Here is a 25,877-nt window from a genome sequence, read left to right as displayed (position 1 = left end):
CTTTATACAAGTTACACCGGAATCGAAATTTCTCTATAAATACGTCAGCTGCTGCATATTATTTTACAAAATCTAGAAATTACACCTTTTAAATGCAACCTTTTTTTGCAGTCGTAAAAATTACTTCAAATTATTATGACTTATTTATTATCGCTAATGATGATTACAATTTGAAATAAATTAATATGTACGTTAAAAGAAAAGAAGGAAGCCAAGGATTCAACTCTCCTGTCAGCGCTTAGTCCTGGCTTTATTATTTGATTTAATTTCACTTTAATCCTGTCATATATTTCAAATTCGATTTAGAAGTTATATCGGATTTAATTACTAATCACATTCAAAATTCAGCCAGAATATCCCAGTGAGACAAATGCTGGTATCCTGCAGCGTATTCGAAATGAATTATGGATATTTTTATGCGCATGCTTATTATTGCGTTCGTCATGGTGTTAAATATTCAGCTGTACATTTAGGTTCAACTCAGTGCAACTCAGGTGATGGGTGGGACTTTATTTTTTTTAATCAAGCTGAAACTACGGCATTGCGTGAAATTGTTTGTATGTTTCATTTTCTGAGAAATATAAAATGGCTCTTATTAATAAAAACACTTTGTGATAATAAGATTATAAGTGAGGAAATATATTCTGGGGTACTGGGTGGCATGAAAGTTATACCCTTCTCGGATTTCCTGTCCATAAACTAGCATTTCTACCTAAATGTTATAATAACAATAATAGTAATAATTTAAAAATGCTGCACACATGTAACATTGGATGGCGCTATATACACAGAAAATATAAACAGTGGAGAGCGATTGGGAGATGCTAGGCCTGTGCTGACTTACAAATATAGACACATACGTACTTGTATACAGTACAGGCCGAAAGTTTGGACACACCTTGTGTTTTCTTTATTTTCATGACCATTTACATTGGTAGATTCTCACTGAAGGCATCAAAACTATGAATGAACACATGTGGAGTTATGTACTTAACAAAAAAAGTGAAATAACTGAAATCATGTTTTATATTCTAGTTTCTTTGCTCTGATTACTGCTTTGCACACTCTTGGCATTCTCTCGATGGGCTTCAAGAGGTCGTCACCTGAGATGGTTTTCCAACAGTCTTGAAGGAGTTCCCAGAGGTGTTTAGCACTTGTTGGCCCCTTTACCTTCACTCTGCGGTCCAGCTCACCCCAAACCATCTCGATTGGGTTCAGGTCCGGTGACTGTGGAGGCCAGGTCTCCACTTTTTGTTAAGAATGTAAATGGTCATGAAAACAAAGAAAACACATTGAATTAGAAGGTGTGTCCAAACCTTTGGCCTGTACTGTAAGTTTTTGCAGCAAAGGACCTAAATAAGCCGCATAATGCTGTCATAACGCATAACAACACGGTTGTTTGCCCGGTTCATTTCGAAAAAAAAAAAACTGAATAAAAACGGACACGCTGCAAACCAGAGTGCCTAAGTTAGTTATGGTTAAACTGCATCTTACATCTCTGCCCAAGTTACATTTTTTTGTACATTTATTAAAGTAAAGAGTCTTGTGGACTGACATTGTGCAAAATACCGCATGGCCGTGTAAATGACTGCGGAATGACTGCTGTTGATTGTCGCGCCGCGACATGCGCGCTGCCTATAGGAGCGCCGTGCGTGGTCACGTGTCGCACGAGCAGCCAATCAAAATGGAGCTCCGCTTCCGCAACACGCTACGTCTGCGCTCCGCTCGCTGCGCGGACCTGAAACTCGCGAAATTCGCTGCGCCTCGGGCCCTCTGGCGCGCCATGGCCGCGGCCGGTGGGGATTCTGCCGGGCAATGAAGCAGTCCGACCCGCGCAGCTCGACCGGGAGCGCGGGAGAAGGTAGGCGATGTTTATTTAGCTAAAGCTAAGTTAGCCACGGTAGCCAGAAGTGCGGGGCGCTGCGTGGCATGTCGCGGCGTTTGCTACCAGCTCACATGTTTTTTGCGCGTCGTCTGCCTGTCCAGCCGGCTTAAACTGTGAGTACTATTTACTATGTTTTTTTTTTTATTTTTATTTTACAATAATATCTCCTGCGCCATACAACGAGCCAGCTTCCAAGGGGGCTCGGGGTGTTTGTGAATGACTGTCCCGTTATAATGTAAACTGCGAGCATAACGCACACACGTTTATTCATTAATGAATGATCAGCACGCGAGTCAGTCCAGTTCATTAACGCGTTATTACCGCAGTAATACGGACCGTATGAGCCAACACACCGGAGCTTGCAGCTGTATTGAAACGTGTTTGGTCCCGAGTTTTTGATGCTTCAAAGGGCAGGATGAAACACGGGCGAACGCTGGCAGGCCTATTCAGAGGCTTAAACACCTGCCCGCGGTGCCCTGTTACAGTCTCTGGAGCGTCCGCTTCAGACGATCGTACACCAGAGCTGTGCAGGGGGGGTCAGGTGGCCTGAATAAAACACACAGGTCGTGTACGACATTTTGTCCATGCAATTCGGAATGAGCAAGAATATAGTGATGCAACAAATAAAAACCCTCCTGCAAGCAGTCACTACATTGTTGTTATTGTTATTATTATTATTATTGTTATTATTACATTACATTTGTGTGATCCCTAAAATCAACTAGTTGATATGTCTCAGTGACCTGAGTTTTCATTAAGACCCTCACTCAGGCTAGGGGCTGGAGGGGAAATCTTCTTAAAATTCATCCCCTGACCCTAATCCTAATTGATTAAATTGATTTAACCATCTTTGTAATTTAATCTTCACCATATATTCTACAATGGGCTATAGACAAAGTGAAATGACTTTTCCAAAAGATCTCTAATAGTTTGAACAACAGGCTTTGCCTTGACCTGATTTTAATTGAATAATGTATGAAGAGATCAGTTCCAGGCTGCTAGGTGTCTGAAAGCATCACAATGAAGGATGCTTGAAGGATTGTGTTAACATTCATGGGATGCGTGAGTTGTCAGTGACGTAAGGAATGAATTATTCCTTAGTTAATTATTAGGTAGTGAAGTTGAATCACTAATGGGCTAATAAGGATGATAATAATGTGTTTGATGAAATTGATAATGTTTCAGTTAGTTTAATTACTGTGTAGTTTTAATTACTGGCACTGTGGCCCTTCCCAGCAGTTCCAGTGGGCATAGATATCCATTCCAAGTGTTTTTCCATGTAATAAATGTATAAAGTATAGTGTCTTGTTAGCAAATTATAAGAATGACCTGTCTGTGGTGCTGACTTTTATACTTTTAATCCTTATGAAGGATTTAAATAAGTAATGGATCAGTAATGTTGCATATAGTGTTGAACTGAAATATAACACAGAGCTGTAGGTTGTGTGTGTCCTTTGTTGGTCCACAATTCAGCTGCCCACACCTTCGCTTTCTGGTTTGCCGTATGTTTTCTGTCCCTCTTTGGAATTTCAGACATTCTGGCCTTGATGTTCTTGGGGGAATAGTCATGGCCACAATTGGGGCAGTGTGAAAATTAAATCCTGCCAACTATAAGCAATGTCCTCAGTCCCAGTTTCCAATAATAAAAAAAGCAGTTTTATTAACACGGTCAAATTGAAAATGAGCAAATTAAGAAAGCTGAGCATGTTTATTTATTCATAAGCCTGGTGGGTGAAAACACTCACCTCCCACACTCTGAATCAGTCAGACCAAGGACAGCATAACGCTCTCTCTCTCTCTCTCTCTCTCTCTCTCTCACACACACACACACATAAACACACACAAAGAACCTCTTGCTTCACAACATGCGTCACTAAACACTCACATTCTGTGTTGTGCATGTTGACATCCGTATTCATATTTGCCACCAGTACCGATGCATTGCTCTTATCACCTGCATTGTACCTTGTACTCATACACATGTGACGTTCACTGATAGAAAAATAGCATTTTATTTAAAAACAAATGTAGTGCTGCTTTGCCTTAAAGTGGTGCATTGGACCCTTTGTGTTCAGCCTTTACAGTCTGAACTAACGTGACCTATTATCTCTAATCAAATCCAGGCTAGCCACTGACCCCTATCTGCCCTACCTGTCCTCAGCAGTGCTATGCATCGATAACTGGTTTAATATATAGATGTATTGTATTGATGTAGGACACCTTAATATTCAGATCCTTCACCTTTTTATTGCAAATATTCCCCTTGGTCACATGATGAAAAGAGATGATCACATACAATGACTCCATCAGAGACCCCATCAAGTAGCCATATCATTTACAGATGCTTGTTCCTTATCGAGAACAGCGCGAACACAAATTAATTCTGACCAAGGGTGCACCGTTTCACCTTTTGTAAAGTGCATGAGCGATAAGAGCCATTAAGGCCTTTGCTGTAATGTGAGAAATGAGCAGTTGGCCACTGATATTTCGTGGTCTCTGGGGTTCAATTGAAACCACGAGTACCGTGTAATGCTCTCAGTGGGCTATGCAAAAGCCATTTTCAAATCAGGTGTTTCAGCAAAAAAAAGTAAAAAAAAAAAAATACATTTACATTTACAGCATTTATCAGACGCCCTTATCCAGAGCGACTTACAATCAGTAGTTACAGGGACAGTCTCCCTGGAGCAACTTAGGGTTAAGTGTCTTGCTCAGGGACACAATGGTAGTAAGTGGGGTTTGAACCCGGGTCTTCTGGTTCATAGGCGAGTGTGTTACCCACTAGGCTACTACCACCCGTAACTAAAACTAAACTAAACTAAAACTAAAATAAAAACGTTGTCTTGGCCGGTGGAAAGGGATCTGGTTGCATTCATAATTGATGGCTGTTGCATCTTCCCTTTGGAGCGGTAGGCCTATACCTTGCAAGCTTAATCAGTTAAGCTCGTATGCCTAAGAGGATATTATAGCAGGCCATTTGGTCTTGCACACATGAGGTTCCAAGATGGTGATGATAATTGTTCCCCTTGAAGATAGTAGGGCTACTACAGAGATGAGAGGCCAGCCTCCAATCTGCCTCTGCAGCCACACCCTTTTGGCATGACATCTGAGCCCTGTGCATACACCTCTTCCTCCCCCGAGCCTCCAACCAGGCAACAGGTGGCTCCTCCGACTCCGACTCCAGCTCCACTTCAGACCGTGCCTTCTTGTCCATTTGTCTCCTCTCCGGGCCTCTTGTTTAGACGATTTGTTTGTTGATGATGCTTGCCCGTGTTTTGCAGCCCCCACCATGGCGGCGGGAGTCAGTCTGCTGAGTGATCTCACTTACCGTAGCAGTGGAGAAATCAAAGCAAATATGGAGCCAGGTGAGTGCTTCTTGTTCATGTCAGGCAACAGGCAGGCTGGGAATTTGCTCTAAATCAAACTTGAATCCAACTTTTTGCTGAAATTGTGAATGCACTTTTCATTTATACAAAATTTTATACACCAAAAGTGTACTAATTGAAATCGGTTTCTAAAAGCATCCCCATTTACATCCTTGTGCTCCTGTTACATAAACACATTGATGCTTGCAAATGGAAAAGAAATAATAATTGGAAAGAGAGGGAATTTCATACTCATTTTTTTGGTATAAATGCTCTGGTGCCTTATGAAACGAGATGTGTCCTTTTTAGAGAAAATGGGATAACAAGCTAAAGCCCATTTCAACAAGGCTTCCATACCCAACCTCCCACCGACTTCGGAGTTGGTTGCCATGGAGACACTTGAAGTGGTAGCAGATGAACTGATGGATCGCATTGGCCCATCTCATGTCCCTTTTGTGCCACCGGGCAATTGTGCTTTGTGGTGGCGATGATTCAGTGCGGTGGCGTATCCAGAGCCTCAGTTTCATCAGGCGCTAGGCAGGTTGCTGCAGCTGGAGAGAGATAAAGAGGAGAGAAATGAGGTGCCAGCACCGTCCCTGCCGGAACGGAGAGCTCCTTCCAGGCACAGAGAAGAGCCGACGGCATTCAGCCTCGGATGTGCTACTGAAAGTGCTGCAGCGGCGGCGGAGTTCGGTTGTGGAGAGTCTGTCCTCATCGTGCCAGAGGGTCATGGTGGCCTTGAGTCTGGCTGAAGCCACCACTGAGGGACACCGATGTAATCCATGTAATGGAATAGACATTATGCTTGTTTTAGTTTATAATTGTATTATTCTGAAAGGATATTAATTTGGGAGTTTCAGAGAAGTACTGTTGATGAGGAAAATGTTCAGTCATTTTAATAATTTCAGGGGGTAATCAGGGGTAGTGATAATGTTGATTTTTAAAATTTTGGTCTTTCTATATTGTAGTCAGCCTCCGGGTCCCCACAGCGAAGTACACCAAAGTTGGGGAGACGCTGAGACATGTCATCCCAGGCCATATGCAGTGCTCCATGGCTTGTGGGGGCAGAGCCTGTAAGTACGAGAACCCTTCTCGCTGGAGTGACAAAGAGCAAGCCATAAAGGGTCTGTACTCCTCCTGGTGAGTAATGCCCATTGCTGAAAAGCTTTGCTTGCATGACAGAGCCTGTGCACTCTGATGCCGATCAATAAGTCAACAGAAGAAAAGGTCAATTGACAGCATGAGCCAATATTTATTTCAGAGTGTGCTGTCATTTTTGTTATTTGGTGGCAGTTCATTTTTTACACATAAAATGAAAAGCTCTGGTGTAAGTTGCACAGAACAGTCGAATTGTCTTTAATTGTTGAGTACACGTTTCATTAAAAAAATCTAAATATATTGCTATAGTTTTAAGTAGAACGTAGATTTAATAGATGCCTTGTATCAGATGCATTTTTCTTAAGCTTGACCATAAATACATTTATATGTTCTTAAATTCAATTTTATTGTTTAACCTCATTGCTTTACTCACTTTAGGATCACAGACAATTTGTTAGCTACGTCCAGACCTTCAACAGAAATCATTGAAAAATACAACATCATTGAGCAATTCCAGAGGTACAATTAAACCCTTTTATATTTGTCTTATTATTAGCATTATAACATCTATGTAATAATAAAATTGATTAAACTTGTATTAATTATCGGTAATTGTTCAGTAGAAAAAAAGAAAAAAAAAACCTGAGGCTTTGATTTATAGTGATGTGGACTACTGACATTGATCAAAAGCTGACTGTGGTCTATACTTTGCTTAGGTGTGGCTTAAAGACGGTAATTAACCTGCAGCGCCCAGGAGAACATGCCAGCTGTGGCAACCCATTGGAGCCGGAGAGCGGCTTCACCTACAGACCTGAGACCTTCATGCAAGCCGGAAGTGAGTCTCTCATCAGCACTAAGATGCTCCCTGTTGTTTGAGTGATTAAGTCGCATGGGGACATGGGGACATGGGGACTTCTGTGTGGCTTGGTGTGCTTAATGAGTTCTCCTGAGAATGTTGCTTTGATGCACAGTTTGACAAACTAAGAAAATGAATGTCATCACTTTCCACAGAATCAGCCTGAGGGGATCCACACATGTAATAATTTGTTTTGGACATTGATGCATTTTACATGACATCTGGCATTAGACGTAATATTACAGCTTTAGTAAAGTGGATGATCGGTCCAATGACCAATGGAGCGTTAGTAAAGGCTGCTTTTCTCATCTGGGATGTAAGTGGGAAGCTGTGTTATAGGAACGGAATTGAAATAATTCCATGCCCAACCTTACCTTACTGCTAACCTGTTGCCGTGGTTTATTTGGCCCTCTGTCTTATGCTATATCAGGCCACTTTTGGCACGTACAGGCTAAACAATCTGTATGGATCTATCTGGTGGGTAACTATGAACTTCCAACACCAAACTGAGCTCCTTTCTTGAAAATGGGACATTCAATGAGACATTCAAAGAATTAGGACTAGAAGAACCAAGTTCTTCTAAAATCATGAAATCACTGCAAAACAGTGGTAAATTTATTGGCAATACCTACAAATAGGTATACATACATATATATATAAAGCTGCAATAAACATTCCTTTTCAGTTTACTTTTACAACTTTGGATGGAAAGACTATGGGGTTGCATCTTTAACCACTATCCTGGACATGGTGAAGGTCATGTCATTTGCCATTCAAGAGGGTAAAATGGCCATCCACTGCCATGCTGGGCTTGGAAGAACAGGTCAGCCTGGGGATTTAATGTTGCCATTCAATGACAAAAACATTGTCCTTTTTTTTAATAGTCACAGCATGATTGAACAAAACAAATAAACCACGATCTTCATTTGCAGGTGTCTTACTTGCATGCTACTTAGTGTTTACTTCAAGGATGAGTGCAGATCAGGCCATCCTGTTTGTAAGAGCGAAACGACCAAACTCAATCCAGACTAGGGGTCAGCTCCTGTGTGTCCGTGAGTTTGCCCAGTTCCTAGTACCGTTGCGGAGTGTGTTCTCCTGTGCCGAACCAAAGGCCCACCCTGTCACTTTGACACAGTACCTCACACGCCAGCGCCACTTACTGCATGGCTATGAAGCTCGGCAGATGAAGAACGTGCCAAAGGTGGTGAAGCTGGTCTGCCGGCTGCTAATGGACATTGCAGAGAACCGGGAGGTGGTGAACGAGGAGGTGGTGGAGGTCCCAGACCTGACGGCCGAGGTGGAAAAAACAGTGTCCCAGCAAGCCATCCAGCAGCTGGGTAAAGAGATGAGGGGTAAGGGGATCCCCGTACCCTCGCCTCGGTCCTCGTTGGGAGCGCCTGCTCTCCCCAAGCTGCTCTCGGTTCCCCTTAATGATCAGCCACTCTACAGTGACCAGGAACTTGATCTGCTATGGAGATGCCAGGATACAGTTAACCACCAGTGGCCTCAATGCATCCTCAATCGAAGCCTTAGTGACTCTGCTCTTGACAGACTCAATTTCCAGCTGTCCCAGTTGGAGAACCCCATGATCAACAGTGGGACAAGTCATAAGCCCATTACCACACTGTCACTTTCACAGAGCAGCCTGGGAGTCATGGACAGCACTCAAAGTCCAACATCCAATCACCATGACCACAGCAGGACCAGCAGCCCAAACCCATTTCTGCCCACCAGGTCAGATGAGGAGCACAAAAAGGTTCAAAGTCGACAGCCGCTAAAGCCAGGACAGCGCAGCATGTCATTGGGGTTTTCGGTCGAGAGCAGGGATAACAACTCCAGTGCCATGATAACAGCGTGGAAAGCGGAAGGCACATCTGCAACCCCTGAAGCGCAAGGAGAGCTGATGGTAGCTCCTGTCTCAGATGATGCGGACTTTCGTAATGCAAAGGACCTTGTAACTGAAATTCCATTCATTATGCTACAAAGTGAGCTCACGTTGGAGGCCCGCCGCATTGTGGTAGCTAAAGCGCTGGCAATGGAGTCGGACGATGAGGAGCTCCGAAATAAAGTCACGAAGTGGCAGGTATGTCTGTGAGTGTTATTTGGCAACAGGTAATTTAACAACCACTGAGAAAGGGGGAAACGAAAACTCCCATCTGTGCACGCAGACCGAGCTGAACAACAGGGAGGGAGCCTGGGAACGCTTGTGTACAGAACGAGACCCCCTGGTGCTCTGCACTCTAATGTGGTCCTGGCTGGAGCAGCTGAGGGAGCCCATCATCAGCAAGGAGGATGTGGAGGTCCTCAGGGAGAAGAACTACATCCCCCAGGAAGCCCTCAACTCACTGGAGAAGGTACCACTATGTTCCTAGGTTCCTGAAACAAGTTGTTCTCCTTGAGACTTAACATCTGTTTTTTTTTTTTTTCTTGCTAGGGTCACAAACACACACTTTTGTGCATCATTGATTGTGCGGCACATCTTCTGGATATTCCAGAAGACGTTGAGAATTCTGTTCTGGACCGTATCATCAAGGCGTTTACTAAGGTAGGTTCAAACAATGTAGTTAGGTGTTTTGTTTCTTTATTAAATTCCAGGATCACCTTTAACTGCAGTGAGATCAGAATTGTGGTGTTTGTATATACCCGCATCAGGGTTCTTTGAGTGACATTTTAATTAGTCTAATTGGCTATTCTATCATCACAACTCACTCAAGGATAGTAGAAAAATCTTTTTTTTTTGTCAGCACAAAATGAATAGCCCTGGCCTAAAACATTGTTAGAAGTTTCATTTGATTTACTGGGCTACGTGAAAATGCCCTGACCTGAATCTTATTTGCCAGGTGGACTGTGGGAATGGGTTGGTTGTCTTTGTGACCCTGAGGGGAATCCTAGCACCAGTCCTGCGTGACATGAGGACCAAAGCTGTGGAAGATTTGGAAGAGGCTTTATATTAGTATATTTAGGTTCAAATGCGGTGCACTTACCTGTTTCACTCCGGGAGCTCAAAAGGACTTTTTAAAGACACACTGTATATTTTTTGTAATATAAGGTTAGGCAAGGTTTTGGTGCTGCTGTTTTGTCTCTGTCACTCTTTATACAATTGTATTTTCATGTCAACGGCTTTAAATCTTATTTTCTTTTAACATTGTTTACTTTATGGGAACAAAAAAACAAACTGCCATATATTTGTGTGCCATGAGGTTTAACTACTGTCTTCTGTTCTTACATGGCTCTGTTCTACATGTTCAATGTCTGTATTCATTATGTCACATTTATAGTACTTATTTATTGTAATATTTAGCTATGGCTGCATAACTCTCAAGTAACATGACAAAATGGTTATATGGATATTTTTACATTCAGGCAGGGTCTGTCTGCAACCAATAAGGTGTATTTTATATTAATTGAATGGGACAAAAAAGAAAATGATGTACACAGTTTCATAAATTGTTTCTTGGAAACAAATATTTTGACTGCAATTGTGTTTTTAATTGTGTTAGTTATTTAAAACAATATTTAAATATGCTTTAGACTGAAACAAAAACATGCAAAGTTGGCTTTGAACATGAATGACTTGATCAGATGCAACAAACAGATCATTTGATTATGACGTCTGTAAGTTTATTGTGAGATCATTTGCCTTTATGACCAGTTGTTTTTAACGTTTATCTATTTTTGAGAATGTACCTGTTACAGAACCCTGCCTGTCTAATGCTTATCTGCCTCTGTTCTGATGGCATTCTTTGAGGAGAAAAGGCTGCTTTTGCACATTTATTTATCTGTGTAATGTTTAGTCTTTCAACTCTGACCTCATTTGTCACTGGAAGCACACCCTAACATGCATTAGAAAGCAGACAACCGAACCATCACTGGTTCGAGCTTAGTGAGCGACTGATTTCAAACGGTTTCCACTTTATACGTACTTTAGACGGTACTTTTTAAGAAGCACTATTTTGATTGTTGTGTCTTACTGAAAAATTAAACGGTTTTAACAAAATGATATTTTCTTGTGTGTTTTATTCACGTACACGAGTGCATGTTGATCAGCTATATTTCAGCTGTTGCAGTGACAGTGTGGTGGTGGTGGTGTGATGTAGGTGTGGGTGGGTGTGTACCAGTGTCACTTACATAAAAGTGTGCGTTGTTAAAAAGCACTACAAGACAGCACCACCTGGCGCACGATAAAGGTAAAACATTATTTATATGTATAAATCGATTTTTTATATACAGTACAGGCCAAATGTTTGGACACAGCGTCTCATTCAATGTGTTTTCTTTATTTTCATGACCATTTACATTGGTAGATTCTCACTGAAGGCATCAAAACTATGAATGAACACACGTGGAGTTATGTACTTAACAAAAAATGTGAAATAAGTGAAAACATGTTTTATATTCTAGTTTCATCAAAATAGCCGCCCTTTGCTCTGATTACTGCTTTGCACACTCTTGGCATTCTCTCGATGAGCTTCAAGAGGTTGTCACCTGAAATGCTTTTCCAACAGTCTTGAAGGAGTTCCCAGAGGTGTTTAGCACTTGTTGGGCCCTTTACCTTCACTCTGCGGTCCAGCTCACCCCAAACCATCTCGATTGGGTTCAGGTCCGGTGACTGTGGAGGTCAGGTCTCCACTTTTTGTTAAGTACATAACTTCATGTGTTCATTCATAGTTTTGATGCCTTCGGTGAGAATCTACCAATGAAAATGGTCATGAAAATAAAGAAAACACATTGAATGAGAAGCTGTGTCCAAACATTTGGCCTGTACTGTATGTGTTTGTGCGTATATGTATATATATATATATAACTGCATGTGTTTGTGTGTGTCTATATATATATATATATATATATATAAATAAATATAAAATACTGTTGAGGTCAATTTTCTTTTTCAAGGTTTATGGTTCCACGAGACAACCTAAATATCTTTTTATATTGCTTTTCCACATATCCTCACGCAATACCTTTGTTAAAGTGCGTTATTATTATTATTATTATTTGAATTTGCCAGTGTCGGCGTGGATATGCTACACGCCTGAGTTCGAGTAAACGCCGAGTACAGTAGAGTACAGTAGAGTACAGTAGAGTACAGTAGCGCGTGAGCGGAACTCCACGAGTCGCCTGGCTGCTAACTGGTAGCCGGACGGCTAGCGGGAGGAAGAGGACGAGGAACGGGAGCTGTCGGCGGCCAGGGGACCCCGAGGTGGTAACCACGCATACATAAAAATATACATATACACGAGTTAAAACAGAAATGACACATATGAACCGGGCTACGCGGCGTGCGCGTGTTTATAACAAGCTAAAAGCTAAAATCCGGGGGATCTCGTGCGGGGAAGGGCAGGTCGCTAGCTAGCCGGCTAACTCTCTTTAGCCTTCTGCTTTAGCTTTGACCTGAAAACCGCCCCCAGATCGTCGAGGCGCCGTTTGCTCAAAGCGTGCTTCGGGTTTCGGAAGATGACTGTGGCAAGGCGTTAATAATAATAATAATAATAATAATAATAAAGAAAGAGGAACGGGACATGATGTCGGACGCCCGATCCCGCCTTCGGTTAGCGCGGGTCCCGACCCGCTACTGTACTTGGACGCCAGCGTCCGTCGCGGTGAGAGGAGAGCCGCCTTTTTTGTCCTTTACGGGCGAGGGACAATCTGGCCAGTTTAGCCCGCGCCGGTGAGCCACGCCGCCGGGATAAAAAACCACGGCCCGTACGCCGATGTGTAATTTAGTCGCCCCACGCACACACACACACACACACACACACACACACGTTTTACATTTTCACGACGACGTTACAGTCCCGCGGTTCTACAGCAAATCTAACGAGGTCGTTATGTGTTTGTTTCACACACGTTTCCCATTTAAAGTTGTCCGACGGACGGACGGACGGACGTCCCCACTGCGACCGGCCGTGGCCTTGCGTTAGCATGCTAACGTGTCAAGCCGGACATTAACAACGTCCCCCCCGCCACCGAGTTATCTTCAGGCCGGCGCTGGACGGCGCGGTGACCCGACCTGACCTCGCGTGGCCGGCGGGGCGTCATTGCGCGAGTTTATTACCGCGTTGTTGCAGGTTATAGCGCGGTAACCTTGCGCCATAAACCGCGAAGTCGAGCACAGCACTTCGGGGTGTTTATTTGGCAGGCAGAATACACAGTTGGCGTTTTATATACTCTGTGTATAAAACGTGTTATTATAAAACACGTATAACACTGTGTTTTTTTTTTTTTTTTCTTCCCCTCCGCCTAAATTTTAAAAGTTAAAACGCTAGAATTAGGCAAAAGAAGTTAGTATAGGTGTAGTGGTGTGTAGGGCTTGAACTCTACTAAACAACTAGTGCGCTTTTGCTGGAGCCAGAATTTAGCATTAAGAAAATAACAATCAATATGTGATGGGTGCGCAGCCGTGGTAGGTATGATCGGGTATGATCGATGCCGGACTGACGGTGACAGCCTGGCTGCCTGGTGCTGAGGCGGCGACTCGGTTCTCCAGCGGCAGTAACTGAGACCCTGGGATTCGTTGGCTTTTATTCTGATCTTCTGCCGTGTGTGTGTGTGTGTGTGTGTGTGTGTGTGTGTGTGTTTTTATCTCGTCTCTCTCCCCAGCTCGTCCGGTACGAGTCCGTGTGAGGCGGGCGGTCAGGCATTCGAGGAACTGAAAAGAAGACGCCGTTTGCCCGGTGGGATGAGGTAGTAGGTTGTATAGTTTTAGGGTCATACCCACACTGGGAGATAACTATACAGCCTACTGTCTTTCTCAACGTGTCAAGTAGAAACGTCCCTGCCGTCACCTTCATTCTTCACCAGAAAGCGTCCCGCCACTTGCTTTGGCGTATTTGCTCGGGCGGTGTGAGGTAGTAGATTGTATAGTTGTGGGGTAGTGATTTTTATCCTGTGCAGCAGATAACTATACAATCTATTGCCTTCCCTGAGGGGGCAGAATAACCTTCTGGAACGTTTCTTGGTTCAACGGTTATATAAGCAGTTTGGTATGAACTGAAGAAATGTCGGCATATGTTAGTCATTAATTGGAGAATGATTAATGTTATTAGTAATGACAGCGTTCTTTATTTTTAACAGGTGCATTATGGCGTTCGCGCCTGTGAAGAGTTTACATTTACGGCATTTGTCAGACGCCCTTACAGTCAGTAGTCACAGGGACAGCCCCCCCCTGGGGACACTCAGGGTTTAGTGTCTTGCACTGTGACTTTGTGGTCTTCCGGTTTGTAGATGGGCGTGTTGCCTACTAACATGCTAGTACCAATGCCAAGAGTTGACGTGGATTTGTGTTGCTATTTTGCTTATTATTAAAAACATATCAAACCATTTATATTTGTTGTTTGATTGCGTATTGTTTCATATTCAATTAAACAATAAAACTGGACATTACATCTCGAAGACTCATTTCTTCCAAACGTATGAACGTGTGTGTTTGGTTTTTTTTTTAAACTCCACAATCCTCAAAATGTCTCCTGTTGTCCTGAAGCTTGACTTTAATTCCTCATCTGCAAGTGACTTTGGGGAAACGTTGCACCTGAGCATCTTCATAATGGTGCTGTGCATGCATGCCCACAATTCCATTTATACAGAATAAGGTGACTGTGCCACCAGAAGCAGCTGTGCCAGGTCTATTCAGATGCTGCACAAGTTCTTCACAAATAAAGTGTTTCTGGCTGGAGACTGGAACGTTTTGTTGTGTGCGAGACGTTCGAAGGAATCCTTCTATCATGTGTGCACACTCAAGAAAGTCTGATTCACTTACTGGCAATACAGACTTACAAAAACCATAAAATCGTGTGCTGTTGCACGTTTAAATTTATCTCGTAGTTGTATTAATTAAGCAGAGTTTTGGATGGAACGCGTCAGGCCATAATGACCTTCGGGTGAATGTAAATTCGCATTTCTCGCCACGCGATGGCGCCATTGTAAAAGCCATTCCACCCACCCATTAATTGATTAATGAAGAAAATCGGATCCCTTATAACTTAAGACGTTCACATGGCTTTATGATGAACAAAAAGCTGAATTATAGGGCACTGTACTATTCTGAAGGCTATATATATATATATATATATATATATATATATATATATATATATATATATATATATATATATATATATATATATATATATATATATATATATATATATATATATAATGAGTATATATATATATATATACACAGAAAAAATATTTGAGACTTTGTAATAATGAAGAGCGTTCCTTTACAGACACAATGCGTGTTCTTGAAAAAATTTTATTTATTAGACACGGTCGCCATTAAATAGGATGACTAAGGTTTTAAGAGATGCTTGTGTGTGTGTGTGTGTGTGTGTGTGTAGGTGGAGGAGGAGGGGGGTCAGACAAGTAGCTTCACTTCAGCTATGGGAGGAGCGAACGTGGAAGAAAACAGATAAAGGCGATGCTCACCAGAGAACATCACTTGCGATGTAATCTACGGGGAAATGGGCGCTGAAGGGAAATCCTGGATATCTGAAGCGCGTTCTGGAGCACCGTCCGGGACCAGGCTTTCTTTTCTACTTTTGCAATAACTGAAGTATATGTATATACATTGATTTATTATATATAAGAGCAAGCGCTACTCTTGAGGACTCCCGTGGGAAAGTGAGGATGAGCCGCGGACGCTCCTGAACACGCCCCGATAGATCACCAGTAATCAGACACGGGAGCTGCGAGAGGGGCCAGTTTCTGTTTCCGTCTCCTTCTTCTTCTCCTTCTTCTTCTTTTTTTTTTTTTTTTACATCTAAGAGAACCCCCCCACCCCCCTCGTCACCGTCCGAGCCCACCTGAGACGACATATGGTGAACGCGCCGCGGCCGAAGGTACCCGAGGCGCCGCGCACTTGCTTCTTCACCTGCGAGAGGACGGGCGGCGCGAACTCGCCCCCCCACCCCGGCGCTCGGGCATCATGAGCCGGAGAACGCGGCGCTGGATATTTCACTTTTTTCTCTGCCTGGGGATTGTGTATTTGAAAATCGGGTGAGTAGACCCCGGAATGCTCTCTTTGGTCGTTTTTAATTTTGCTGCGTTATAATGACGCCACTGCCCCGCGCCCGTGGCCGTAACGCTGAGTCGGCGTGTTCGCAGGGGCCTGTCGTCCGTGGTCGCGCTGGGAGCCAGCATTATCTGCAACAAGATCCCCGGCCTGGCCCCTCGGCAGAGGACGATCTGTCAGAGTCGCCCCGACGCCATCATCGTCATCGGCGAGGGCGCGCAGATGGGCATCAACGAGTGCCAGTTCCAGTTCAAGAGCGGCCGCTGGAACTGCTCGGCCCTGGGCGAGAGGACCGTGTTCGGAAAAGAGTTGAAAGTGGGTATGTTACCGGCACCATTTCCCGCACAAGGCGACGTTAACTCGGCCCCTGCTCGGTTAATGAGGGACTTTTTTATTTCATTTTTTTTATACCTTTTATTGTCCCGTCCTTATCAGCAGGCTCAGACGAGCCAAGCTCTTCCCTTTACCACGGGTATAAGTTACGTCAAGCGAAGGAGAGGACACTGAACAATATCTCTTAAAAGCCAATCACAAAACTCAGGGCCAATTGCCATCGATTCTTTTTTTTATTTTTTATTTCTCCCTCACCGCTGTCTCCTCTCTAGGTAATGATGTCCATATTACATTTAAAATCTACGGCATTTATCCAGAGCGACTTACGACTGGTAGTTACAGGGACACTGTGACTGGAGCAACTCAGGGTTAAGTGTCTTGCTCAGGGACACAATGGCAGCAAGCGGGATTCGAACCCGGGTCTCCTGGTTCATAGGCGAGCGTGTTACTGCCACCCATTTTCCTAAGGCTGACCTGTGTAGAAAAGTTCTCGAACGACACTTTGACGAATGGCCGTGCGAAGGGCCGCGCTCAGATTTAGGGCCCCTGTGGCTGCTGGGTAAAGGAAGCGGGGTCCTTTTTTTTTTTTTTTTTTTTTTTTTTGCCGCAGGGGTCCTCAGCCCGTCCTGGATCCGGTTTCCTCTACCTGCGCCGCCTCGGCCCGCCTGCGGCGCCTTGCGTCATCTCCGAACCCCTCGCCTCCCGGGGCGTGGTGGGACAGCCGCGTCTCCGTCTGCGGCGACAGTGTGTGTGTGTGTGTGTGTGTGTGTGTGCGTGACGGCAAGACGTTGTGACACAGCTTTGCCGCCGGTCAGCGAGACGTTCGTCTTGAGAGGAGGACCCCCCCCCCCCCCCCCCCCCACCCCAACCGGATTGGTTCCACCACGCAGATAAGCATGAATGCCGTTGTCAGTCTGACGTCCGCGGGGAGGGACTTTCACCAAGAGGGACGCGCGGCGCGGCGCTGCGGCGACGAAGCCCTTCTGCTGTGTGCCGTGATGAACATTCCCACACGCAAGCCGCCTCCGGTATGCTCCAACACACTTTTCCCCCAGCAGCGCTGGCGCCTCAAGTCCAGGCAGGTACGGCGTGTGGGGTTTATAAATGAACCACTTTTGGCACGGCGGGCCGTACGCCACCGTTTCAGATTGCGTGTTTTGGCAAATAAAAAGAAAGGAAGAAGTAACGAAACCCCGTGTCATAACAGACAAAGTTTCATCGCTGTTCGTGTTGAGAGTTGGACCAACGTGCCCCGTCCCCGACTCTGCCGTGAAAAGGGAAGCGTTGGTGAACGACGCTCTGCCCGCCTTGTTTTTTTTTTTTTTTATTATTATATTTTATTGGCTTTATTCCCACCTGAGGCACAAGAATCTTTGCATAATTGATGCCCACCGGCAGCCGTCTCAGGCACCCTCCCAAGATGCTTATCAGCAGCAGGTCCGCGCATACCTGCGGTACCGAGGCGCGCCGCGAAGGACCTGCTCGCTGATAGCGCCGCTGCCCTGAACGCAGGCTTGGAGAGGACTTGAATAAAAGGGCGCGCCTCAGTTCACCCCGCCGACTGGATACCTGCGGTGAAGCGACTCGACAAAAGTACCAGTCACGTGGCGCGTTTTTGTCCCGTACGCCTCCTTTTGTCCGGCTTCTAATTAACGTGCATTAATTAACAGCGGGTTATGGGACAGATGTGTTGGTTATTGAGTTTATACTGTATGCATTCAGCATTATTGCAGACGGTTAATTGTGCAGAATTAGATTAGATCAGTTGTTCCTTGCGCCTTTAGGCTATTGCAATATCTCACGGATGTCGCTCCGAAGTGCTCCGAGGTGGCGAATTTAAAGAGTTAACCCTTCTTCTCTTCTTCTTCAGCGTCCTGGTGCCCGCGCCGGGGCACGTAAATGATTCGTTAGGAGGGTAAATATAGCAGGATGAGGTCCATTGATGCGGACAATGGACGCACCTCTGCTGAAGTTCGCGACACCTCAGATCAATATCTTTATCCGTAGATGGGCCTCTCTCTCTCTCTCTCTCTCTCTCTCTCTCTCTCTTTTCCTGTCCTCGGATGTACCTGCCACCAGAATAGGCTCCCAGGCAGCTTAGATCTTTCAGAGAAATCACTGCTCGACACCACAAATCACCCATGTAATGGATTTTTAAAATGCAACCAGCTTAATAAGCTTTACAAAAGGGAACGAAAAAAAGAGAACGACCGCTTCTATTTGTCTTCAGCTGGAGGAATTTCTACGTGCCTTCCAGGCTAACCTCCGCTGGGTGTAGTCCGCCTATGACGTAGGCCGCCATCTAAACATTCCGCGTGTTCCCCGTCTCCTCCGTTCTGCTGTACGTTAAATAAACTCCGGAGAAGGAGGTGGACTTTTCTCTCGCGTCTCTCCGCTTGTCTCCCATTGCATGTAGATCTGATTAATTAAAAAAAAAAAAAAAAAAAACCCACAGTTTGTGTGCTATAACGGAGCTGGTGGGGTTTAATCCTCTGCAGCTTTTAGGTATTTGCTTTTCCAGCACGGCTACCTGTGGCTCTGCCTCCCTTCCCTTTTAATAGAGGCCGCCATTAATCACTGTACAGCGTGTGTAATAAATGGGGAGGATTTGGCTTCGATTTTGCATTTTATTCTTCTTTTTTTTTTTTTTTTTTTTTAAACGTGGAGTTATCTCAGGTATGCGAGGACGGCTCGATACTGCCTGCACGAGTAGATCCCGTTGTCAGGGCTCTTGATTGAGGACGCTCTTCTTTATTTCCAGGCAGTAAGGAGGCGGCCTTCACCTACGCCATCATAGCGGCGGGAGTGGCCCACGCTATCACGGCGGCCTGCACCCAGGGCAACCTGAGTGGCTGTGGCTGCGATAAAGAGAAGCAGGGCTTCTACAACCAGGAGGAGGGCTGGAAGTGGGGCGGCTGCTCGGCAGATATCCGCTACGGCCTCAGTTTTTCCAAGGTGTTTGTGGACGCGCGGGAGATAAGGCAGAACGCCCGGACACTCATGAATCTGCATAACAACGAAGTCGGACGAAAGGTACGTGTGCTGTGCGATACGGCGGCGCCTGCGCGGCCCAGTTCATGCATCAACACCCTGCGTTGATACCAGCAGCGGTTCCCCTTCGGTCTTTTTACGAAGACGTGCTACAAGTGCCAGCGTCATCTGAACACATTAATATGCATTATCCTTGCGGTCAAATACAGTTGGACACTCATGAGACATTTTTTCAAAACACTACAATGGACAAAGTGCATGGGGCATGTTTGCTAACTCTGTGTTGAGGATGTACAGGGACAGATATAAAAAGAATGTCCTGCTTGCTAGTTATCTGAATCTTGGAGAGGAGGAACCTTTTTTTTTTTTTGGCATGAAATTGTTTTTGACATCAGAACATAAATATTAATTTGTCTTCTGAAATTGATGATTGACAGCTCTCGTGCATCCTTTTTCCTCATTCTGGGCGAATGAAAGCCGATGAAAGCCAACCTGGCAACACTGAAAGGCCACGTGGCTTCTGTGTTCCTGTTAATTCGATTTTTTTTTAATTTACGTCATCAGCGGACATCACAAACACGTTCTCACTTCTTGGGTCCTTGTCTGCTATCAAACCAAACATGCAGAACATGCAGAGTGAACGTCCCCAACATTTTATGTTTTTAAATAGTACAACAAAAATACAGAAATTCTTCCTTAATGTATGATTGGCGTTACAATATGTACTTTATTTACTTGATCTGAACAGATATTTTAAATCTTTTTGTCTATATAAAGTTAGGCCTTAAGAAGAAAGCCTAAACCAATAATTTGGTATTAAAACCACGAGGCTGTGATTTAAAACTTCAGCACTTTGGCACTGATGAAACCTTCAGATGAAGATTAAAGAGCTGCCTTGAAATTAAACGAGGCTGCGTTGACACGGATGTGAAAAGAATTGATCGTGCGTTATCTCTGTCTGTTCTGCAACGTATAACTGTTCTATGTACTGTTAACTGTTCTCTGGCATGTATTCAGTATTAATTAACTGGACTATACACCGACACAATATTAAAACCCCTGCCAGATGGTAACGTAGAACCTGTGAAGATGTGTATGTACAGTACCAGTCAAAAGTTTGGACCCACCTACCCATTTTTGGTGTTGCGGTTTTTACATTGTAGAAAACTGAAATACAAATCCTGAAGACACACGACTATGAAATAACAGACGTTATAAAAAAATAACACAGGAGGAAGAAAGTTTGAATATTTGAGTCTCTACAAAGCATGGAGCTTGTGCTGTGATGGCAGCATTTCAAACTGTTGGCTTCTCTCCAAAACCTTAAGTTGGACATCTGCAATGGTTTTCCAACAGTGCTGAAGGTTCATGCTGAACACTCTCTTATCGTTCACTCATGTTAATAAGCATCTCATGAAGTGGCTTTTAATGATGATGATAAAAGTGATAAAACTCTTGTTTAAAAAAATACTAAATATGCTTCTTGCATTGGATTCCTCATAATGGCCTCCATTACTGCCACAGAGTAGGTGCATCCAAACCTTTGACTGGTACTGTATTATGACGTAAGCATTGGTTCTTTAGGCAAATCAAGATACTAGACAACTTGAAGGTCCTCCCACCATTCAGTGCTTACAGTATAAGATCTACTGTACTGAAACTCATAATCCTGGTCACGATAGGTAGCGAGATGTTCTGTTTTATGGTCTGGGCAGTGTTCTGGGTTGATCATTGCAGACCATGGTATTGTTTTACCACGATGGCAGTGGCCTCTGTCTGCTGAAAGCATCACAAAAGAAGTTCAATGTGTTTTAATTTGGTCACCAAATCCCCTGGATCTCATTCAGTGGGATGTACAGGGGAAAACGTCTGATCCATGGTGTTTCTGGGTATTAATATCCAGGTATATTAAAGGGTCTGCTGCTGACATCTTGGTGCCAGGTACCAAACGGTTTTGATTGTGTCAGAACTTGGTGTGCCTTTTTATTATAGTTATTATACAAAGTCAGACATTGTTTAGTTTGAAATGTGTTGTCAATTTTAACAATAAATACTTCAGCACTACGGACAGAGCATTTTGGGGGTTTGACGTGATGGTGGTGGGGACACATAAACCCCGCCCCCACAGACAGGCACGGTTCATATAAGAAAAAATGATCTTAGTAATCGCTAACTAACATCTCTCTAGAAAAGCGGTCTCTAGAATCACCTCTGAAACGAGCCGTTTCATGGGAGTAGTCAGATTATAACCTGCAGCTTTTGGTGTGCATTACCTCAGTTAAGTACTGTTTCCTCATTCGCAATTAGATAAACGTCTCCTTTCATGTTGCCTACATGGCTGGGGGATGGGGGGGTCTTCTGCCAGACACTCAGGTCTCATTTCAGCAACTATGAATGCAATGTTTATCAAGAATCAGCAGCATGACTACGCTAAGCCTCATATGGACCCGAAACTGCTCCCAAATTCCCAGGAGACTCCAGGAAGTCTGAGAGTCAAAGAGAAGAGTTGAATAATTAAAAACTTAGGTGAGGCTGGTTTAATACGCACAAGGCCTCCCACCCATGGAGGAAAGGGGAAGAAAGAGAGCGTCACGTCACCGTGCAAATGAGAGGGAAAGAAGGCCTCTGATGCAAACCACAGCAAAGATAAAACTCAGCTCTTCATCACGCAAAGCAGTAGATCACGACTTTAAAGACTCTTTCGCATCAGCACCGGCGTGTTGCCATTTTTTTTTTTGTTTTTTGACAGGCTCAAAGAGCGCATGTCCACTGCACATTAGAGAACCAGTAGGAACCAACATGATTTGGGCCGCGGCTGTAGGTCTGTTCCCTTTGTACTTTTTTTGGCAAATTGTCCACGACTCCGTTCTTACGTGATTTCTTTTAGAATTTGGGACAAAAAAACGCAGCTCAGAGTTCTATGCACCCTGCATTGTTGGATAGTAGCAATGCTGTTAGATCCTCCTTGAATTCTGGTTCATACCAACGTTGAACAGGTACTAACAGGAGCTGTTGCAAAGGGAGAGAACATTCACCCCGCCCACCCCTCAAACCCAGATCTCCTGGATGCCAAATCCGCAACTTGACCACAGCACCTAGAGCCAGACGGAATCGAGGCACATGCTCAACTCATAGTGCAAACCCGACCTGGAAAACAGTTCCCCCAGAAAACAACTGTCTACCGGAGTTCTGCAGGGTTCTCCATTATCTCCATTATGACAAGTTGCCTTCAGGACTTGCTCAGCGGCTACTGAAAGGCACATAGACACATGAAGCCATAACACCCGGGCTTTATCTGTGTACAGTGTACACAGGCCCATTGTTGTAGGAACTCACCATCATCATTCAAACCGTGTGTATGTCCTCACCGCAGTAGGCCTTAAACATTGCTTATACAAGATACAAGTGTGTGTGTGTGTGTGTGTGTGTACGAACATCTGATTTGCTCCCCATTTGGACGATTTGCGCCCTTTGTTTTGTACACTGCAGATGAAGCGCCCCGCACAACCCCGCCAACTGTCTGTTCCTGCTCCTCGGTCCTCGGCGGCTTGGGCCGAATCGCATTCTGGCAGGACGAGTTTAACAATCCACACATTCTTCATTTGGAATGTTAAAAGGGGGAAAAAAAACCTTTGTCTCAACCTGTTAAACTATTCGGGAAATATGTTCAAAGACAACAACAAAGGGCAGAAATTCTCCTGATTAGAGAAATGTTAACTCAGGCTTTACAACGCGTTCCTTTATCAAAAGTGATCAGCGGTAATCAATATGTTTAAGAGTTGCAATAGTTTGATGTAATGAAAATCCATCCATCAGTCTTTTCATTTTCAAGTAAAACGATACGATATGTAGAAACAAACCAAAAAAAAAAAAAAATCATATGATGACTGTCACTTTTCATTCACATCAGTGTTCTGTGTTCTGCCTTCAAATGAAAGGTGTTGCCATGGTTTTTTGACCACAGTGTGTTTGTGTTGTAGATTTTGGAGAAGAACATGCGACTGGAATGCAAGTGCCATGGGGTGTCTGGCTCCTGCACGACGAAGACCTGTTGGACTACCCTCCCCAAGTTCCGTCAGCTGGGCTACGTCCTGAAGGACAAGTACAACCACGCCGTGCACGTGGAGCCGGTTCGCGCCAGCCGCAACAAGAGGCCCAAGTTCCTCAAAATCAAGAACCCGTACTCCTTCCGCAAGCCCATGGACACGGACCTGGTGTACATCGAGAAGTCGCCCAACTACTGCGAAGCGGACCCGCTGACGGGCAGCACGGGGACGCAGGGCAGGATCTGCAACAAAACGGCGCAGCAGAGCAACAGCTGCGACCTGATGTGCTGCGGCCGAGGGTACAACACGCACATGTACTCCCGCGTGTGGCAGTGCAACTGCAAGTTCCTGTGGTGCTGCTACGTCAAGTGCAACACCTGCAGCGAGAGGACAGAGGTGTACACGTGTAAATAGGAAAGGATGTAAAAAAACGAAGAAAGATATTTATTGGACGCTTATTTATAGACACGCTCTGAACTTTGTGTTGGTCACATGGGAGGTCATTTGCACAAAACGGTCCGGTACACGTCTCTGGCCTGGGAGGCCACGAAGCTGTGGACTCTGCCGGCTTTGGGGTTGTTTCCCTCATGGACGATACGGTTCTGTGTACATTGTAGTCGTTCGTGAATTTTCAACAACTGGGTTGGCTTCTTCTTACACATCAATTCACAAACCACATGCATATATGTTTTTTTTTTTTTTTTTTTTTTTTAATAACGACTCTGCTTATTATCATCGAGTGGATGGATTTTTTTTTTTTTTTAGACTCATGGCAAGAACTTGCCTAAACAACAGTGACAATATTTAACTTTTTTATTTTAGAAAAATGTAACTAATTAATTTATTTAATATGAAAACTACTGATCTCTCCTTCTAGTGTAGAATATATTCCCTGAAATTAATTTTGTTAACATTTTTAGAGACACCTCGCTGTCACACGTGTGTATTCGCGTCCAGGCTCACGTAAAGCATGATATAGAGGCGTGTGCTGTGCAGGTGGTATTGACACAGTGTTTAGTATTTGAAAAGGGCATCTCCCACATTACTGGACATGCAGAGGTGCGACTGACTGCATTAACTGGAAACTGGATTTAAACAGGCAACTACTGAACGTCAGACAAGGAATGAGGCCGATTGTACCTTCAAAACCACTTCTTCAGGCAGTTCTTGAAACACAACTGTTACACAGGATTACAGATTTGATGCAATATTAACCACTGTTGTCTTTTGTAAACATGCTGTTGTGATCACTGGCGCCGTAAAGTGATCATTTCTGCATGTTGTAAATGAGACGGCAACATGGAACAATGCATTCCGAGTGACAGACTGACACATTCCATGAATTGTTAAACAAAACATCCCTGTTGTTAGTTATTTACTGGACATGCCGCCATAGTTGTCACCATAATTTAATGAGTATGTTTATATCTCTTCCTTTCTAACATGATACACTGGAATTATATATACATACACGGTATGTAAACATGTTCTAAAATGAATCACAAATACCCAATGAAACTATATATATAGTTAGAATATATATAGAGTGTATTGACCCGATGGTCCATGTGACCCTCATGTGATTCTTTTTGGAACAGCATAGTTTACACAAACTGCATTATCTACTGAAATGTCCACGCAGAATAATGCTTCTCATAGCATCTTTTTTTTTTTTTAACCCCACTTTGTGCTGCTAGCTGCCAGGAACTGTGTAATACTGAAACATGCATATATATCTGAACATCTGTATAGAGAACCTACTGTTTCAATCTTATTTGTAAACTGTTCAGACAAATTGTCCCTGTGTTGTTGACACCAGTTAATAGAATATATTTTGTAAGAGATTATTTTTATATGGATATTTTATTTATTTTAACTTTTTTTTTTCTTATAAAATTTTCCAGTACCCAGCTCAAACTAAAATTAGATTAGTATTATAATTTGTGTCTTTGTTTACTACATTTCAAGTTTGGGAGAAGCCAGTAGTGGTATTCTAGGCATAGGAGAAAACTGACTATAGAGGTCATTAAAGGTGTTTTAAAGAACCCTCGACTGTGCAATGTCAAGTATCTGGTTATTGGTACCAATATGAGACATTCAATTCTGGTACTTAAAATAATACATAGGGCTTATTTTTAACCAAAGAATAGACAGCCGACAATGATTTTAGCTGATGTTTTTTTTTTGCCAAATTTCTTACATTACATAAGTTTTTTTTTATCATATTTAATTTAACAGAATTCTGCATTGAATTTTGAACATTGTTAATAAATGTTGCCTAAGAATTCTGAAG

At 43.8% G+C, this 25,877-nt stretch overlaps 2 protein-coding genes across 4 annotated transcripts; both read left to right on the top strand.

Moving 5' to 3' along the window:
• Nucleotides 1-1,689: 1,689 nt before the first annotated feature.
• On the top strand, nt 1,690-11,198 carry ptpdc1a (protein tyrosine phosphatase domain containing 1a). Of its 3 annotated transcripts, none has more exons than XM_028999335.1 (10): nt 1,690-1,861; nt 5,164-5,247; nt 6,216-6,387; nt 6,784-6,864; nt 7,062-7,180; nt 7,887-8,024; nt 8,134-9,284; nt 9,370-9,555; nt 9,636-9,746; nt 10,042-11,198. In XM_028999335.1, exons 1-10 carry the CDS (start codon nt 1,816-1,818, stop codon nt 10,153-10,155), a joined length of 2,202 nt encoding a protein of 733 aa, XP_028855168.1. In that variant the 5' UTR covers nt 1,690-1,815; the 3' UTR covers nt 10,156-11,198. The 3 variants fall into 3 exon arrangements, with proteins under 3 accessions (XP_028855168.1, XP_028855169.1, XP_028855166.1); XM_028999336.1 differs by lacking the exon at nt 1,690-1,861 and adding an exon at nt 1,876-1,998; XM_028999333.1 differs by lacking the exons at nt 1,690-1,861; nt 5,164-5,247 and adding an exon at nt 5,271-6,031.
• Nucleotides 11,199-16,011: 4,813 nt separating this feature from the next.
• On the top strand, nt 16,012-24,259 carry wnt7aa (wingless-type MMTV integration site family, member 7Aa). The gene is made up of 4 exons (XM_028998000.1): nt 16,012-16,198; nt 16,307-16,533; nt 19,309-19,580; nt 23,519-24,259. Exons 1-4 carry the CDS (start codon nt 16,128-16,130, stop codon nt 23,996-23,998), a joined length of 1,050 nt encoding a protein of 349 aa, XP_028853833.1. The 5' UTR covers nt 16,012-16,127; the 3' UTR covers nt 23,999-24,259.
• Nucleotides 24,260-25,877: the final 1,618 nt, after the last annotated feature.

Source organism: Denticeps clupeoides, chromosome 12 (assembly GCF_900700375.1).
Source record: "Denticeps clupeoides chromosome 12, fDenClu1.1, whole genome shotgun sequence".
Lineage (NCBI taxonomy): Eukaryota > Metazoa > Chordata > Actinopteri > Clupeiformes > Denticipitidae > Denticeps > Denticeps clupeoides.
Note: the sequence above shows the minus strand (reverse complement) of the source record. Positions and strands in the feature narration are given on the sequence as shown.